The sequence below is a fragment of the Trichechus manatus genome, unplaced genomic scaffold, assembly GCF_000243295.1.
Source record: "Trichechus manatus latirostris isolate Lorelei unplaced genomic scaffold, TriManLat1.0 scaffold00091, whole genome shotgun sequence".
NCBI classification, from domain to species: domain Eukaryota; kingdom Metazoa; phylum Chordata; class Mammalia; order Sirenia; family Trichechidae; genus Trichechus; species Trichechus manatus.
The window spans coordinates 9580842-9601271 of NW_004444027.1; the positions used below are offsets into that span (position 1 = coordinate 9580842).

At 39.7% G+C, this 20430-nt stretch overlaps 1 protein-coding gene across 1 annotated transcript in view; it reads right to left on the bottom strand.

The window, feature by feature from the left end:
- Positions 1-4875: 4875 nt before the first annotated feature.
- FAM167A (family with sequence similarity 167 member A) overlaps positions 4876-20430 on the bottom strand; it is a 37813-nt gene continuing 22258 nt past the window's right edge. Inside the window, exon 2 of the mRNA XM_004382205.1 lies at positions 4876-5139. Coding sequence (XP_004382262.1) covers positions 4876-5139 — 264 coding nt within the window. The remainder of the gene's footprint in view (positions 5140-20430) is intronic.

Here is a 20430-nt window from a genome sequence, read left to right on the forward strand (position 1 = left end):
TTCTCTATTTCCTTCACATTCTACATCCAAGTTATCAGTAAGTCCTATCAGCTTTACCTTCAAAGTATAATTCAAAGTATGCCCCCAAGTATATCCCAAATCAGATCATTTCTCCTCTCCTCCGTAGCTACTACCCCAGTCCAAGATACTGCCATGTGTACTACAATCATCTCCTAACTGGTTTTCCTTCCTCCACTTGTGCCCCACCTCCCTTAATTTCTACACAGCAGTAAGAAGATCTTGCTAAAGGTTAAATCAGATCATGTATCGCTCCCCAGCTCAAAAACCTCAAATAACTTCCTGCACAACCCAAATAAAATCAAAACTCCTTACTCTGACTTGCCAGGCTGGCATGGCCTGGCCCTGCCAATCTCTCTGGCTTCACCTCCCACCACCTCTCCATTCCAGCTGCACTGGCCTCCTTGCTGTCCCTTTACAGGCCAAGCTCCATCCTGCCTCAGAACCTTGGTACTTGTTTTTCTGTCTGGAACACTCTTTTTCCTCATCTTTGCATTGTTGTGGTTTCAGTTGAAATATCATCTTCTCTGAGAAGCCTTCTCTGAGAAGCAGCCCCCCCCCCCACACACACAATTACACTGTAGTCACTTTTCATCTTCTCTATGGAACTTAAAAGTATTTGTTTGGAGGCCAAATTAGGGTAGTTTCCCTTCTGGACTGAGAAAGTGTATATGTAGTCCTATCTGCATGAGTGCAAGGGCCAAATGGCCTCCTGAGTGCCCTTTGAAACAGATGGTCAATGGTGGGTGGTGGAGACCACTGCTGGAGTGCCTGCTCTGCCTATCACTTCATAGCCCACATTCTAAATGGCCAGTTAATACTGTGTGCTCTTTGCAAGAAGTAGATCATAGTCACACAGTCTCTTGGTTTGTTGTTGTTAGTTGCCACCTAGTGGGTTCCGACTTATGGTGACCTTATGTATAACAGAACAAAATGTTGCCTGGTCCTGTGCCATCCTCATGACAGGTGGTATGTTTGGGTGCATTGTTGGGGCTATTGTGTTAATCCATCTCATTCAGGGTTTCACTTGTTTTTGCTGACCCTCTACTTTACCAAACATGATGTCCTTTTCTCTTGGTTTAGGCAGGTGATATAATCCCCAAGGGACTGCTAGAGAGCTTCCTTTCACTTACTCCTTCTATAAAATGGGAATACTAACACCTGCATTAATCTTTTCCTCTTTTGAACACACTGATAGGATCAACTAAAAACAATGCTTCTCCTTGCCCACTTTGTCCTTTTTAGGTGTTTCTTAAAGTGTCTGACCTGCAGCAGGGTCACCTGGGGTGTTCATTAAAAGTAGGTTCCCAGGCGCCACTCTAGACCAATAGAACCAAAATCCCTGGGGTGAGGTCTAGTGATTTTCCTGGGAATATGCGTTTGCAGCAAGCATCCTAGGTGAGTCTCACGCACACTTCATTTTGAGGACCAGTGCTTTAAGAGAATAAAACCCTTTAAGGCACCAATTGTCTTCAGAGTATAGTAATATTATCTATCACATTTGGAAAGGACTAGTAGAGGAAAAAATAGATTTGGTTTGGCTCTGATGTAGGCCAAAATCAGAAATAATGGTTTAGTCTCTCACCACCACATTTTGAGCTCACTTAGCTCACTCTGTGAAGCTCCTAAATGGCAACAATCACCAAGCAGCCCGCCTTAGGGGAAGACACAAAAAAGGAAGAAGTGTGATTTTGGTGAATATTTTCCTCTCTCCCATGCCTCCGTTCAGCTGTTGATTGATCAAATAATTTATTCTTCCTCTCCTCCTTCCTTATTTCCTTCCTCCCTCCCTCCCTTTCCTCCTCTCTTTATTAAGTGCTTGTGCCTACTGTGTGTGCTATAACAGAGACAAACTAAAATAATGCAAATTTTTCCTCTTTATATGAATATCTTCTTTTGAAACATTTTTATTACACTTTTTCTAACAGTAATATAGAAAAAAATCATAAAAATAAAATTATAAATTTTCCATCAATTATGTAATAGCACTTGGTATTTCTAGACAATATAGGGAGCAGGCCTTAGGCTAGGCGAGACTATTGTCAAACCTGCCAAGGCTCTAGGCCTTTGTGATTGCTACTGAACTCATAAAGGCATCAGACATCACCACACACGGCAGTACCAATAGAGACTTCATGGTGTACACCCAGGGGGTACTTGGGGATGGCAGAGAGATGGATAGATAATGAGTACAGCTACAAACAATATTGTATACATATAGTAAGCCAGAAAATTGCCTAGGGAAGTTGGCAGAGAAGGTTAGGCCAGCATTGCTGAGACCCATAGACATCTATTGGCCCACACAAAGCAGTGACTTCTCGAAACTGAATTATCTTGGTTAGTTGTTTGTGTTCCCTGTGGAAGGTAAGGGTACTAACAGGCGATGGATTGTGAGTAAGAAAACTTAAGCCTGTCTTTCCCCCTCCTTTTCTCTTCTCTGACCCCCTTATATTTCCCCTCCTTATCCCAAATAAAATTCACTTGGGCTGGACTAGCTGAGATATCTAACCTATCCAAATAATTGTGTCTTGATATTAATTTCCTCTCTAAAAACAAAGAAAGAAAGAAAACATTAGGCTAACTGAGCAAGTAAATTGCTCATCTTTAGTTGAATCCATGTTTTTTTCAGTTACTATAATGACTGATTTCTAAAATTAAAAGATTGGTTCAAATTTTAGAATATGATTTACTGTGTAGGTTCCAGTATATTAATGTGTGTGTTCTCTTCAGTGAAAGTGGGTAAGTGCATGTAGGCCGGGGTGGATACCCCACTACCTCAATGGCACATTCTTAAATTCTGGCAGGAGTGCTACTTTCAGACTTGGCAGTGCTTGTACATAACTCCTAAGGAGAGACTTTGCTCAGTGCAAAGAACTCTCCCTCCCTTTCTGCACGAGGGAGAAAAGGCCTGGAGGGGGCCTGGCTCTCCAGTGAGTTCCTCTTTATGGAGTCCTCTGGGCCTCAGACTTTCCTCATTGCTCAGGTTAGGGCTGGAAAACAAATTTTGGCTACTTTGTTTGACCTTCTTTGAAGGAAGCATAAACCCTCTTAGAAACAACGTGGAAGTGACCAAGTTCTTTGCTAACTAGGGACTATTCATTTGCATCCTCCTACTCCCAGCCCACAAAAGAAAAGTAACCTTTCCTTTATATGTGTGTGTATGCATGCACGAGATCGTACAGGAAGGCTAAACATGAAGGCAGAGCAGCTGGACTATGGGATAGTGATGCATGTCCTGTAGGTCTACTACATGTCCCTTGGGTCCACTGTCCAGGCATTGCTCTTAGCTTGAACTGAATATTCTGAATTCCAAAGTAGGGGAGTGGGTGGGAGCTGAGTGAGGTGGAGAGTAGGGAGTTTGGCAGTTTGAGGATTTGGCAAAGCATTAGGGCCATCTTCAGGGCTCAAGTTCAGTGATAAATGGTCTGTCTAGGCATGATTATTAATGATTAAACACATCAATATTCTATAGCTGTTAAACAGCTGTGTAACCTAAGGGAAGTCATTTTCTTTCTCTGGGTTTTAGTTTACTCCTTTATGAACAAGAGGGCAAGACTAGATGACATCAAAGGTCAAAATGACATCAAAGGTCAAAACTCCCCTGATTTTATGATTATACTAGGTTGGCAGAGGATCCTCCTGCCATGTGGTGTTACATCAGCTTAATTTTCCTAATCTGTTGAGGTTTCAGCTTTCAATTTGTTGTTAGGGAGACTCTTAAAATCAAATCCTAAATCTCTATATTTGACCTACCCAACTGGTTTCCCCCTTTTGGGAAAAAATAAGTTGGTTACAAATTCGCAACAGATTAGTAACCGTCTGGTTCAGATAAAGTCAGTTGTTAGGCACAGAATCTCAGAGGAGGCTCAAGACAAGCTGTGAGCTCTCTTGATTGTATTTCTAGGAAGGCAATAAGGTTATGTAGGTGACACCATCTCTCAACAGGAGAATTATGGGAAATCCATTTACAGTTCTGCCTTCTTCAGTCACCAAGAGTCTCTTAGGCACTCCTCAGGGTTGTGGAGTGGCAGCAAAGGGGCTCTTTGGAGATTCTGACTGGTATATGTGCCCAGGGGAGGCAAATAGGGGTCTATGCTTGTTTTTCCCAAATTACACTCATGTGTGGCCATCACATGTACTGACATACTTGGAAACATTTGGCATGGCTTTGTAGTGCCAAAGTCAAAGGCTGACAGCTGCCTGGATCATGTGCTCTCCTGGGGAACTGGATGCTCGGCCACGGAGCCTCCATCCCCAAGCTTCACAGTGCTATTCCTTTTGGTTTTCCGTCCCTAGTGAGTCCCTTTCAGGGTTGCTGAGTTATCTATTTAGGGTGAATTTGAGCAAGTACTTAGAGGACAGCAACATGGCAATGGGCACGTCTAACATATCTAATCACCTTATCTCCTGGGGTCTCAGTGCCACTGGGGGAGCCTTCTTCAAGAGTAACAGCCTATGGGGTACCCTCCCTTTAGGGTCCCAGTTCATAGCACCAGTTATTCCGAGAACAGGACCGTGGGTGTCTGAGGGCAGGACTGTGATGGATCATGCTGGGAACCCAGTTCTCATTTCTCATCTGGTTGGAGTGGCCCTTCTGCAGAATTTTTGGGTATTAAATGAAGAGCCAGTCATAGGAATGCTAGTGTCCCCCAGATGGAGCCCCTGAGACAGCATCTTCCAACACGTCCTGGGGGAGTCCATGATTCACCAGTTGCAGGGAAATGCTGCAGGTCTGGTCTTCTGGTGCCCTGCCTCTGGGGAGATCCACTCAGGGTAACTCTACCTCAACTTCCTTGCCAAGTAATCCCCCCATCTCTAAACTCCTGCTTTGGCTCTTTTGCTCCCTTTTAGGGCTTCTCAGCAAAGAGAGAATCTTCGGGAGTTGATGTTCATCTTGGTGACGCCAATGAGCTTGAGTGGAGTGGAGAGACTGAAGGGGGAGGCAAGAGGGGAGTCGCAGAAGAGGTCAGACAGCTCGTCCCACCCCTCCAGCTCATAGGCGGCGTCATTGAGCATTCTCCTGTGAAGGTGGCAGGTCTGCTCAATCTTCAGCTTATTGATGTCACTGCGCAGGTGCATGAGCTGTCTGGCCAATTGCTGGTCCTGCAACCGCATCGCTGTCTGGAAAGGAGAAAAGGAAGGTATCAGCAAATAGTGGGGTGAGGGGTCTGACAAGTACAGACCCATTAATAGGAGATTTAATTTATGTCTTGGATCATTAGGTAGTCCACCCTGGAAATATAAGCATACAACAAACAAACAAACCCGTTGCCGTCAAGTCAATTTCGATTCATAGCGACCCTATAGGACAGAGTAGAACTGCTCCATGGGGTTTCCAAGGAATGGCTGGTGGATTCCAACCGCTGACCTTTCGTTAGCAACCATGCTGTTAACCACTGCGCCACCAGGTCTCCGATATTCCTAGCATAGGGAGGTGAAAAGACACAGATAGCAATGTGACAAATGAGAGTATGTTTGCAAAGCAACAGTTTGTGCTAAATGAGATACTATGCCTAACCAGTTGCCATCGAGTTGATTCAGAGTCATAGCGACCCCATGTATGTCAGAATAGAACTGTGCTCCATAGGATTTTCAGTGGCTGAAATTTTTTGGAAGTAGATTGCCAGTCCTTTCTTCTGAGGTACCTCTGGGTGGACTCAAACCTCCAGTCTTTCTGTTAGCAGTTAGCAGCCTACCGTGTTAACTGTTTGCACCACCCAGGGACTTCATACTATGCTTCATACAACAGAGGAGCCGTCAGTCCTGACTTAGAGATACTTTCGATTCAGTCTCATTGTTAGAGATATATACAGATGGAGTAAAAGTCCAAAGAAATGCATGGGAATGATAAATACCAAATTCAGTAGCACAGTTACCTCTAGGTGGACAAGAGGGAATATGATTGGGGAAGGTATACAGCAGCTTCAACAGTATTGGTAATGTTTTATAGCTTATGCTTGTTGTGGGTGTGCTGTTATTATTCTTCAATTATTTTAGAATGTTTAAATATTTCTGAAATATTTCTTAATAAAGAGTCAAACATAGAAATATGCTAATGTTTATTGAATGTTTTTCTATGAACCATGAAGTGTTCTAAGCTGTTCATGTATATTAACATATAACAGTTCATCTTTCTTACAACTCTGTGAGGTAATATTGCCATCATCTACATTTTATAGATGAAGATGCTGAGACACAGCAAAGTAAGTAACTTGTACCAAGTCTGAACTGGGATTATGAACCCAGACAGTCAGACTCCAGAACCCAAACCACTGACAACTATGTTCTTCTGCCTCTTAAGGTATAGTTAGATTGTGGGTGTTGGAGCTAGTTGTCTTCTTAATGATCTATCAGAAGGTTCATGATATTTTTGGTGCCCTCATGTTTCCTACCTGAGGAAGGGATAAAAGAATAACTCCTCACCTGGCCTAACACTCACAGTTCCCAGAATTCATTTACATGTTTAACCTTGTTGGAAATTCACAACAACCCCAGAGTTACTGGCAGGGCAGTTTGTTTGAATATTTTACGAGTCAGGAAACTGGAGCTCAGAGAGCTTCAGTGAGTTGCTCAGTTTCACAGTTGTGATGTGGCAGGGATGGGATTAGAGCTCACAGGAACTCTCTAGGCTCCTAGTGCCTTCATCACTAAAACATGTCACCAGCTGCTCCTACTTGACACAAGATCCTATTCCTTCTCACTGCTTACTCTGCCACACTTGCAAGTGGTTATTGTTTGAATATTTTTATGTACTCATGCTCAGTTATGTCCTTCACCTGGTACTTGGAGCCAAATGGATTTGGAAAAGTCAACCATGAGATTCCAGAGGGACCCTCCTTGTGGTTATGCAGATGAATGCAAATGTTCTCACTTTTCTCCTGTTCACGTTTGGAATGCAGTACGTCTCCACTAAGTGTTTCATTGTTCTTTTCTTTCATTTTTTATGCACTTTTGCAGATCTTTTTTCTCTCAACTTCATAGATGAGAAAAGCCAAGATATAAAGTCTTGCATGGAAGTCAGCAAAGTAATGGCAAAATTAGGATTAAAGTTCATAGCTCCTAATTCATTAGTTTACTCCTCAATCCAAATTTCTTGCCAATCAGGAATCCTATTGACCTAGAATAGCACCAAATTAATGCATACGGGCTCACCATAGGGTGGTTAGTTGTTCATACATCCCTTATGGAACACCTAGCCATGTCTGGAACTGGGCTAGATGCTGCCTAAACCCTTCTGAAGGAGACAGATGCCAAATCTGTCTGAAAGATGGCACGAGCTCACACTCATTGCCTTGTATAAGTTGGTCCTCCAGGGAGATCTGCTTGCACCACTTGTCTTCAGGATATTCTATAATTTGAAGATAGATTTTTTTTTTTTTTAAAGCTAGCAGCCTTATAGTTTAGATTTGAATTTTGGCCTCAGGAATTTAATCTTTGTTCTAAAAAGATACTTTAAAGATAGATAACTTCAGATTTGATTAGATGTCTGGGACTAGCTGTGAGATGGTGCCTGCCAACAGGTACAAGGGAATGGGTGGTGGGGCTATTTTTCTGTGGCTGATAAGCCTGTTGCCATCAAGCAGATTCTGACCCACAGTGATCCTATAGGACAGAGCAGAACTGCCCCATAGGGTTTCCAAGGCTGTAATCTTTATGAAAGTATACTGCCCTATATTTCTTCTGCTGTTGGAGTGGCTGGTGGGTTCAAAATGCCGACCTTTTGGTTAACAGCCTAGCGCTTAACCAAGGTCAGAGAACAATTTAGGGTTTAAAGCCCATCATAGTCAGTTGGAAAGAGGGATGATAGGTACATGGTCAGTTTCCTTTGACTGGACAAAGGCAACCTCGGTGGAATCACCTCACACTTCCATTTAGCTTATATGCACTCGACTCTACATAAGGTAAAGAAGAGAAATAAAAGCACAATTTCAATAGGGATTCCGGCCATCCCACTAGTTATGCCACAAGTTAACATAAGAGGGGGCAGTACATCTGTTTCCTCAGCAGACCTTGCTTCTGAGGGTGTCTCATAGCGTGAGTGTCTCACCCTAGGATTTGCTGAAGGTTCTAATATTTAAAAATTCAGAATATATATTTTTTTATGACTCCCTGAATGTAAATCAATTGCTTCATTGGATGCTCAACCAAAGAAACATTGTTCTTTTCTGGAAAGAACCAGGGAAAGCTGGCTGTGTTGGACCTATTATCATCTATTTTTGTGGTCCACATAAAGGATTTTCCAAGGGTGACTTTACACCTTGAATACTAACTTGAGCCCCATAGCTTTGCCAAGTCATCTGAGAAAAATGAGCAGGGTTAAGAAGCTTAATATTCTTTTTAATTGAAAAATTAAAAAAAAAAATTAACATCTATCTTTGCTGATCCTGTTCAGAGTAAGTCAGAGAAGCATGGCAGTTGGTGAACAAGGATAAGGCTGTGATGTACTTAAAGATGGCAGAGGGAGGCGGAGCAAGACGGCAAAGTAAATGGATGCTCCCATCTACTCCCCAGCAACCAATTCACTGAACAACAAATAAAAACAAGCACAGACTGAGATCTTGGAATTCCAGACAGCAGCTGAAGAATGGAAGAATTGGAGTGAGTCCAGAAGCAGGGGAGAGAAGGAACAGGCTCAACACAGAAACTGAGATCCTACCCGCTAACATCAGGAGCATGCGCTCATCACAGCCGTTTTGCAATGGGCGTGGATAACACCTCAAGAAGGGAACACAGAAAGGGAGTGTATCTGCGGAAGCACTAGCCAGATTTTTTTTAAAGCGACGCAAATTAGCCGTAGGAGTTCGCAGGCCAAGCAAGTGGGAGGGGGTGAAAGAAAATCTTGACACTGCCTGACAGTATTGTTGAACTCGCTGAGGCCAGAAACTAAGGGGCTCTAGGACCAGAAAGAGCTGCAAACAGGGCGAGGAGAATTGTCCAGACTGGCAGGCAAGCAGGAGGAGGCCCCAGGCGGGATACTGTGGGTAGTGATAGTGCCAGTGCAGAGGCGCCAGTGAGGGAAAGACTAAAAAAACCCCTCACTGTCGCCACAGTAAAGTCCATCCTCACTGTGCACATCAGCTAGGTGTCCAGCAAACCCCACCCCTCCCGCACATGCATATTGAATCCCAGAGCCCAAGCGTACGGGTCTCTTGAATCAACTGGCCGGGGGTGGGGTGGGTTGCGGAGAACGAAAGATAAGAGTGCCATCCAGTGGTTCAGAAGAGAAGATTGTACTTGCTGCCACTGAGTAATTCTAACCGGGAACCTGGGGGCCTGTGGGCCTATTGCCTCCTGGGATTTCCTGGCCTGCAAATCTTGGACGGAGTGGTCTGCTGCATCTTTCTTCTATGTGAATGGCTGGGTGCAGACCTGGCCTTTCAGTTGGCAACCAGACAACTGGATGCTCTCCCACCAGAAAACACAACCAGAAAATTTTCCCACAGTGAACAGAATAAAAAATTTAAAGAAAAGAAAGATAGCAAAATGGCTCAAGTTCAACAAAAACTGGTAAAAAAAAAAAAACACAATAGCACAAGAGAAGAAGGAACACTCAAAAGCAAAAAATGAAGAAGAGGCTATCTCTCCTATGGAGCCCAGAATAATGCAAAGAATTGATAATTTTGAGACTATGGTGTTAAATATGTTTAAAGAAAGGAAAAATCACACAGTGAACAAACTAGCAAAGTTCATGCAGCAAATGGAGGAACAAATGAAAGATTCAAAAAGGAATTTGAAAACATGAAAAAAACAAAAACAAAAACAAAGAGAACTACTGGAACTGAAGAATAAAATACCTGAATGAGAAACAGCAAGAGAAACACTCAACAATAGAGTCAAACAAGCAGAAGATAGAATATCTGAATTAGAAGATAAAATAACTGAACTCATCAAGTCTCAAGAGAAACAGGAGAAAAGAACAAAGAAAAGTGAACAAACCCAAAAAGAAACGTGGGATTCAATTAGGAAATCTAACATTAGAATTATTGGAATCCCAGCGCACCACCACAACAACACAGGCATAGAAACAATTTTCCAAAAGATAATCAGAATTTCCCAGACCTGAGCAGAGAACCAAGTGTAACCAAGTTACGCGATCTCCAGTCAGAAGAGACACAAAAAGATCAACTCCATGACATATCCTAATAAAATTCTTGAAAACCAAAGATGAGAAAATTTTGAAAGCAGCAAAAACAAAAATGCAATTTAAGATACCAAGCGTCTTTTATAAGAATCAGTGCGAATTTCTCGACAGACACTCCGGAGGCCAGAAGACAATGGAGTGACGTATATAAAATACTGAACCAAAATAAAAGAATACTTTACCCAGTAAAGTTGTCATTCGGAAATGAGGGGGTAGTCGAGACATTCCCAAACAAACAGAAAGTCTGGGAATTTGCCACTACCAGAACAACTTTCCAAGTATTATTCAAGGGAGTGCTCTGAAAGAAAAGGCAAAAACATTAAGAAATAAGTACAAACTAAATCTATCAAATATAGGTTGTATACTGATGTTAATGGAGACATACCAACAGAAATGGGGGAGGGAGGAGCACATCAGGAATAGATTTATTATGTTAAGATTTTACGTTAACAGGTATTCATATGCTTGATGCTGTAGTAATTGTAAGTCATGTAATGTAACATATGTGGTAACCACTAAGAAATCACTAAGAAGAAACTACTCAGGAGAAAAGAAGCAAGTTAACAAAAAGGCTCATCACAAGAAAGCACCTAAAAACAAACAAAAACAGAAAAATCAGTATGATAAACAAACAAGATACAAAGCATTCAAAAAACACATAACAAAATGAGTGAGGTAGACAATATGTTTTCAGTAATAACCTTAAATGTAAATGATATAAATGTCCCATGCAAAAGGCAGAGAGTGGCAGAATGGATTAAAAAACATGATTTATCCCTTTTCTGTCTACCAAAAACCCACCTTAGACACAAAGACACAGACTGAAAATGAAAGATGGAGAAAAATATTCCATGCAAACAAAACAGTAGACAAAAAAGAGTTGGGGCAGTCATACTAATATCAGATAAAATAGACTTAAAATCAAAATCTGTTACAAGAGATAAAGAAAGACATTACATAATAATAAAAGGGTCAATTCAACAAGAAGACATAACAATTATAAATATATATGCACCTAACAGTAATGCACTAAAATACATGAAACAGATTCTGACTAATATGAAAGGAGAAATAGACAATTCCACAATAATAATAGGGGACTTCAACATATCACTTTCAATTATAGACCGAACATCTAAAAAGAAAATCATTAAAGACATTGAGAACTTAAATAAAACCATAAGCTAATTGGACCTAATGCGCGTATATAGAACACTCCACTCAACAACAGAACAATACACATTCTTCTCCAGAGCACATGGGTCATTTTGCAGAATGGAACATATGCTAGATCACAAAACAAGTCTCAACAAATTTAGATAGACTGAAATCATACAAAGCATCTTCTCAAACATAACGGCATGAAATTAGAAATCAACAACAGGTTAAATAAGGAAAAAAATAATTACATGGAAACTAAATAATGCACTACTAAAAAATTATTGGGTCATACAAGAAATCAAAAATGAAATTAAAAAATTCCTAGAATCAAATGAAAATGAAAACACAATATATCAAAACATTTGGGACACAGCAAAAGCAGTACTCAGAGGTAAATTTATAGCAATAAGTGCATACATTTAAAAAGAAGAAAGTTCCAAAATTACTAACTTAAACCAACAACTTTAACAAATAGAAGAGTAAAAGAAGCCAAAACTAACCAGAAAAACGAAATAATAAAAATCAAAGCAGAAATAAAAGAATTAGAAAATAGAAAAACAATTGAAAGAATTGATAAAACCAGAAGTTGGTTCCTTGAAAGGATTAACAAAATAGACAAACCATTGACTAGACTGACAAAAGAAAAAATCCAGAAGAGGCAAATAACCAAATTAAGAAATGAAATTGGTGACATTACAACCGATCCATCAGAGATAAAGAAGATCGTAACCAATTACTTTGAAAAATTATGCTCCAAAAAACTTGAAAACCTGGAGGAAATGGACAAATTCCTAGAAACACACCATCTACCTAAATTAACACAAACAGAGGTAGAAAATTTAAACAGACCCATTACAAAAGAAGAGATTGAAGATGTCATAAAAAAACTATCAAACAAACAAACAAACAAACCCAGGACCAGATGGCTATACTGGAGAATTCTACCAAACATTCAGAGAAGAGGTGACACCAATCCTACTCAATCTCTTCAAAAACATAGAAGAGGAAGGAACACTACCGAACTCCCTCTATGAAGCCAGCATAACCCTGTTACGGAAACCAGGCAAAGATATCACAAAGAAAGAAATTTTCAAACCAAATATTCCTTATGAACATATATGCAAAAATTTTCAACAAAATTTTAGCGAACATACTACAGTAACATGTCAAAAAAATCATACACCATAATCAAGTGGGATTCATGCCAGGATTATGAGCGTGGTTCAACATCAGAAAATCAACCAATGTAATGCACCACATAAATAAAACAAAGGAAAAGTATCACATGATCATATCAATGGATGCAGAAAAGGCATTCGATAAAATTCAACACCCTTTCCTGATTAAAAAAACTCTCAGCAAAATAGGAATAGAAGGAAAATTCCTCAACATAACTAAGGGCTTATGCGAAAAACCAAAGTCAGCATCATACTCAACGCAGAAAGGCTGAGAACCTTTCCTCTGAGAATGGAAACAAGACAAGGATTGCCATTATCACCACTCTTATTCAACATTGTACTGGAAGTCCTAGAAAGAGCAATAAGGCAAGAAAGATATATAAAAGGTATCCACTCAAAATATGACTGGGGAAGAGCTGCCTTCTCAAAGTAGAGGCAACAACAACAAATTGGAAAGAAAAAAGTAAAATTATCACTATTTGCAGATGGAATGATCCTATATATAGAAGACTCTAAAGATTACACAAGAAAACTGCTGGAACTAATAGAAGAATTTAGCTACACTGCAGGATACAAGATCAACACACAAAAATCAGTTGGGTTCCTTTACACTAACAAAGACTACTTTGAAAACAATACCATTTACAATAGCCCCAAATCAATAAAATACCTAGGGATTAACCTAACCAGGGACATAAAAGACTTTGTTGTTGTTGTTAGGTGTCATCCAGTCGATTCTGACTCATAGTGACCCTAGAATGAAACACTGCCCGGTCCTGCGCCATCCTCACAATCGTTGCTATGCTTGAGCTCATTGTTGCAGCCACTGTGGAGGGTCTTCCTCTTTTTCTCTGACCCTCCACTTTACCAAGCTTGATGTTCTTTTCCAGGGACTGCTCCCTCCTCATAACATGTCCAAAGTATGTGAGATAAAGTGTCACCATCCTCGCTTCTAAGGAGCATTCTGGCTGTACTTCTTCCAAGACAGATTTGTTCATTCTTCTGGCACTCCATGGTATAGTCAATATTCTTCATCAACACCGTAATTCAAAGGCATCAATTCTTCAGTCTTCCTTATTCATTTTACAGCTTTCACATACATATAAGGTGACTGAAAACACCATGACTTGAGTCAGGGCACCTTAGTCCTTAAAGTGACATCTTTGCTTTTTAACTTTAAAGAGATCTTTTGCAGCAGATTTGCCCAGTATAGTGCAATATTTGATTTCTTGACTGCTGCTTCCAGGTGCATTGACTGTGGATCAAAGTAAAATGAAATCCTTTATAACTTCAATATTGTTTCCATTTATCATGATGTATTTTGCTTATTGGCCCAGTTGTGAGGATTTTTGTTTTCTTTATGTTGAGGTGTAATCCATACTGTGGTCTTTGATTTTCATCAGTAAGTGCTTCAAGTCCTCTTCACTTTCAGCAAGCAAGGTTGTGTCATCTGCACATGTTGTTAATGAATCTTCCTCCAATCCTGATGTCTTATTCTTCTTCATATATGTCTTAGTCATCTAGTGCTGCTACAACAGAAATACCACAAGTGGATGGCTTTAACAAAGAGAAATTTATTTCTTCACAGTCAAGTCGGCTAAAAGTCCAAATTCAGGGCGTCAGCACCAGGGGAAGGCTTTCTCTCTCTGTCCACCTTCTCATCAAAGTTCCTCCAGACTAGGAGCTTCTCTGCACAGGGACCCCAGGTCCAAAGGACATGCTCTGCTCCTGGCACTGCTTTCTTGGTGGTGTGAGGTCCCCCTGTCTCTCTGCTCACTTCTCTCTTTTATATCTCAAGAGATTGCCTCAGGACACAATCCAATCTTGTAGATTGAGTCCTGCCTTACTAACACAACTGCCACCCATCCTCACTCATTAACATCATAGAGGCAGGATTTACAACAAATAGGAAAATCACACAATACCAGGAACCATGGCCCAGCCAAATTGATACACATATTTTTGGGGGGACATAATTCAATCCATGACAATATATAAAAGACTTATACAATGAGAATTATAAAACACTACTAAAGAGACTAAAAGAGACTTGACAAAAATGGAAAGACATCCCATGCTCATGCATAGGAAGGCTTGATATAGTGAAAATGTCAATACTACCTAAAGCAATCTACAGATTCAATACAATCCTGATACAAATCCCAACATTCTCTACTGAAATGGAAAAACTAATAACTAATTTCCTACAGAAAGGAAAGAAACCCAGAATAGTCAGAGCAATATTGAAGAAAAAGAACAAAACAGCAGGCCTCACACTCCCTGATATCAAAACATACTATACAGCCCGTGTAATCAAAACAGCTTGGTACTAGTTCAACAATAGACACATAGACCAGTAGAATAGAATTGAGAACTCAGAACTAAACCCAAACATCTATGGACAACTGATTTTCGACAAGGGGTCAAAGTCCATCCAGTAGGGTAGAGATACTGTCTTTAATAAATAGTGCTGGCAAAACTGGATATCCCTCTGCAAAAAACTCACACCAAACACAAAAACTAACTCAAAACGGATCAAAGACCTAAAGGTCAAACCTAAATCCATAAAATTCCTGGAAAGAAACATAGGGAGAAAACTATGGAACCTAATCTTCTGTAAAAATAGGATAATAAGCAATACAACAAATGCATGAATAGAAGAAGACAAAATAGATAAATGGGATCTCATAAAAATTATAAACTTCTGCTCATCAAAAGACATTATTAAAAGAGTAAAAACAGAACCTACGGACTGGGAAAAAAATCTTCAGAAAAGACATATCAGATGAGACTCTAATCTCCAAAATTTATAGAAAACTTCAACAACTCAACAACAGGAAGACAATCCAATTATAAAGTAGGCAAAGGACATGAACAGAACCTTCAAAGAAATCCAAGTAGCCAACAAACACATGAAAAGATGCTTACAATCATTAGCCGTTAGAGAGATGCAAATGAAAACTACAATGAGATACCATCTCACTCCTACTAAAATGGCACTGATTAAAAAAACAGAAAACAACAAATGTTGGCGAGGATGTGGGAAGATTAGAACTGTTATTCATTGCTGGGGGGACTGTAAAATGGTACAACCACTATGAAAAATGGTTTGGCATTTCCTCAAAAACTAGAAATAGAACTACCTTATGATTCAGTAATCCCACTCTTAGGAATATACCCTAGAGACCTAAAACTACTACTCACTCCTATGTTCATTGCAGCTTTATTCACAATATCAAAACAATGGAAGCGACCAAAGTGCCCATCAACAGACGAGTGGATAAGCAAATTGTGGTACATACCCAAAATGGCACACTATGCAACCGTAAAGAACAATGATGAGTCCGTGAAACATACTATAACATAGATGGAGCTGCAGAGCATAATGCTAAGTAAAATAAGTCATACATGTAGGACAAATATTGCATGATCCCTCTTTTGTAAGATCAGATAAATATAGAGAGACGAATGTTCATTAGTGGTTACCAGGGAGAAGGTGGGTGTGGAGGGCTAAGTATGCTTTAGAACTTACAGACTTGTTACTTTTGGAGACGGGAAATGTGGCTCCGAGTGTGGAAGTAGTGAACACAGCACAACCAAAGGTGAGTCTTTGAGCACAAATAGAAGGGTATAGACACAATTAAAGAGAATGCTGACAAATTGTGATAGCTATAACTAATGTCAATGAACAATTTACATGAACATTTGTAAAAAAAAGAATTCAATGGATGATATACAATTTTGCAACAACAGTAATAACAACTAAAAAATATGTGTTAGGTTACACGGATATATAAGTATGCATAAATATGTATAGGAAGGCATATATGAATAACTTGTAGGCATATGTATATTCATGTTTATGTGTGCTGTATATATTTTCAAGTATAAAATAAAGCACACAGAGGTCACAGATAAGGATACTTCCAAGATACAACCAAGTACCTCATGGGATTGGTCTACTGAGTTTGAGGGCTTAGGACCATAGTTTCATGGGGCAACTCAAGTCAATTGGCACAATATAGTCCATAAAGACAATGTTCTACATCCTAGTTTGGTGAGTAGTGTCTGAGGTCTTAAAAGCTTGCGAGTGGCCAACTCAGATACAATTGGTCTTCACTCATTCGGAGCTAAAGAGAAAGAAGGAAACCAAAAACTCAAAGAATAAACAGCCCTACAAAAACCAATAGTCTACATGAACAATAACATCACCTACCCTGAGACCAGAAGAACTAGATGGTGCCTGGCTACCACTACCAACCGTCTGACCAGAGACTCATTAGATGATCCTGGATAGAATGCGAGAAAAATGTAGAACAAAACTCAAATTCCTAAAAAAAGGCCAGACTTATTGGAGGAGTAGAGACTAGATGAACCCCTGAGACTATCACCCTGAGATATTCTTTAAACTTGGAACTCAAACCACCCCCAGAGGTTACCTTTTGGCCAAATGACAGATTGGCCCATAAAATAAATAATATCACCCATAAGTAATGTGCTCCTCAAAATAATCATCTAGATGAAGCCAAATGGTAAACATTTACCCTAGACCAAAAATGAAAATGCAAGGGGGGACATGGAAACTAGATTAATGGAAACAGAAAAACCAAAATGGAAACAATGATAATGCTAATATATTGTGAAGAATGTAACCAATGTCACTGAACAATATGTATAGACACTGTTAAATGAAAACCTAATTTCCTGTGTAAACTTTCACCAAAAACACAATAAGATGTTAAAAAAAAAAAAAAAATCAAGAGAGCAGAGTCCGGACTGTGGAGGGAGCCCCTCCCCCCTTTTTTTTAATCATTGTGCTTTAAGTGAAAGTTTACAATTCAAGTTAGTCTCTCCTACAAAAATTTATACATACATGCTTACGTGAACCTAGTTGCTCCCCTATACTGTGACAGCATACTCCTTCTTTCCACCCTGGATTTCCCGTGTCCAGTCAACCAGCTCCTGATGCTCTCTGCCTTCTCATCTCACCTCCGGACAGGAGCTGCTCATTTAGTCTCCTGTATCTACTTGGGCTAAGAAGCACACTCTTCGTGAGTATTGTTCTACGTCCCAAAGTCCAGTCTAATCTTTGAGGAGTTGGCCTTGGGAATGGTTTTAGTTTTGGGCTAACCGAGAGTCTGGGGGCCATGTCTTCCAGGGTCCCACAGGTCTCAGTAAAACCATTAAGTCTGGTCGTCTTACTAGCATTTGAGTTCTGCACCACACTTTTCTCCTTTTCTTTCAGGGACTTTCTGTTGTGTTCCCTGTCATAGTGGTCATTGGTGTTAGCCTGGCACCATCTAGTTCTTCTGGTGTCAGGCTGATGAAGTCTCTGCTTTATGTGGCCCTTTCTGTCTCTTGGACTAATACTTTCCTTGTGTCTTTGGTGTTCTTCATTCTCCTTTACTCCAGGTGGTTGGGACCAATTGATGCATCTTAGATGACTGCTCGCTAGCTTTTAAGACCCCAGATGCCACTCACCAAAGTGGTATGCAGAACATTTTCTTAATAAACTTTGTTATGCCAATTGACCTAGATGTCGCCTGAAACCATGGTCTCCAGACCCCCACCCCTGTTACTCTGTCCCTCGAAGTGTTTGGTTGTATTAAGGAAACTTCTTAGCTTTGGTTTGGTCCCATTGTGCTAACTTCCCCTGTACTGTGTGCTGTCCTTCCCTTCACCTAAGATAATTCTTACTACTATCTAGTTAGTAAATAACCCTCACCCTCCCTCGTAACCATCAAAGAATGTTTTCAAACCTTTTCTTGAGTTCTTATAATAGTGGTCTTATACAATATTTGTCCTTTTGCAAGTGACTAAATTCACTCAGCATAATGCCTTCCAGATTCCTAAATATTATACGGTGTTTCACAGATTCATCATGGTTCTTTACCATTGCATAGTATTCTATTATGTAAATATACCATAATTTGTTTATCCATTCATCTGTTGATGGGCACCTATGTTGTTTCCATCTTTTTGCTATCATGAACATGAACATGGGTGTGCATATATCTATTTGTGTGACAGCTTTTATTTCTCTAGGATATAGTCCAAGGAGTATGATTGCTGGATCATATGGTACTTCTATTTGTAGCTTTTTAAGAAAATGTCAGATCGATTTCCAAAGTGGTTGTACCATTTTATATTCCCACAGCAGTGTTCCAGTCTCTCCACAACCTCTCCAATATTTATTATTTCATGTTTTTTTGAATAATGCTAGCCTTGTTGGGGTGAGATGGTATCTCATTGTAGTTTTGATTTGCATTTCTCTAACGGCTAATGATCGTGAGGCATTTCCTCATGTGTCTCTTAGCCACCTGAATGCTTTCTTTGGTGAAGTGCCTGTTCATGTCATTTGCCCATTTTTTAATTGGGTTGTATTTTTGTTGTTGAGGTTTTGCAGTATCTTGTAGATTTTAGAGATTAGTCACTGATCAGATTTGTCATAGACAAAAATTTTTTTCCCAGTCTGTAGGTTGTATTTTGACTCTTTTGGTGAAGTCTTTTGTTTTTCATTTGTAGGAGCTCCCATTTATCTAGTTTCTCTTTTGGTGTTTGTGCATTGTTACTTATGGTTTGTATTCTGTTTATGCCATGTATTAGGGCTCCTAGCATTGTCCCTATTTTTTCTTCCATGTTTCCGATTTTATATTTAGGTCTTTGATCGATTTTGAGTTCGTTTTTTGTGCATGGTGTGAGGTATGGGTTTTGTTTCAGTTTTTTGCAGATGGATATCCAGTTATGACAGCACCATTTGTTAAAGAGACTGTCTTTTCCCCAATTAATGGACTTTGGGCCTTTGTCAAATATCAGCTGCTCAAAGGTGGATGAGTTTATGTCTGGATTCTTAATTCTGTTCCATTGGTCTATGTATCTGTTGTTGTACCAGTACCAGGCTGTTTTGACTATCGTGGCAATATAATAGGTTCTAAAATCAGGTAGTGTGAGGCCTCCCACTTTGTTCTTGTTCTTCAGTAATGCTTGATTATCCGGGGCCTTTTCCCTTTCCATATAAAGTTGGTGATTTGTTTTTCCATCTCATTAAAAAATGCCATTGGAATTTGCCTTGGGATTGCATTGTATCTGTAGATCTCTTTGGGTAGAACTGACATTTTCACACAGTAGCGTCTTGTAGTTTTCATTGTATAGGTCTTTTATGTCTGTGGTTAGATTTATTCCTAAGTATTTTATCTTCTTGGGGCTACTGTAAATGTTATTGATTTGGTGATTTCCTTTTTGAAGTTCTCTTTGTTGGTGTAGAAGAATCCAAGTGATTTTTGTATGTTTATCTTGTATCCTGAATCTTTGCTGAAATCTTCTATTAGTTCCAGTAGTCTTCTTGTGGATACTTTGGGGTTTTCTGTGTATAAGATCATATCATGTACTAATAGGGACACTTTTACTTCTTCCTTACGAATTTGGATACCCTTTATTTCTTTTTCTAGCCTAATTGCTCTGGCCAGGACCTTCAGCACAATTTTGAATAAGAGTGGCGATAAAGGGCATCCTTGTCTGGTTCCCGTTCTAAAGGGGAATGCTTTTGAACTCTGTCCATTTAGGATGATGTTGGCTGTTGGCTTTGTATAAATACCCTTAATTATGTTGAGGAATTTCCCTTCTATTCCTATTTTACTGAGAGTTTTTATCAAGAATGGGTGTTGGACTTTGTCAAATGCCTTTTCAGCATCAATTGATGAGATCATATTGTTCTTGTCTTTTGTTTTATTTATGTGACGGATTACATTGATTGTTTTTCTAATGTTGATCCATCCCTGCATATCTGGTATAAATCCTACTTGATCACGGTGAATTATTTTTTTTTGATATGTTGTTGAATTCTATTGGCTAAAGTTTTGTTGAGGATTTTTCCGTCAATGTTCATGAGGGATATTGATCTGTAATTTTCTTTTTTTTGTGGTGTCTTTACCT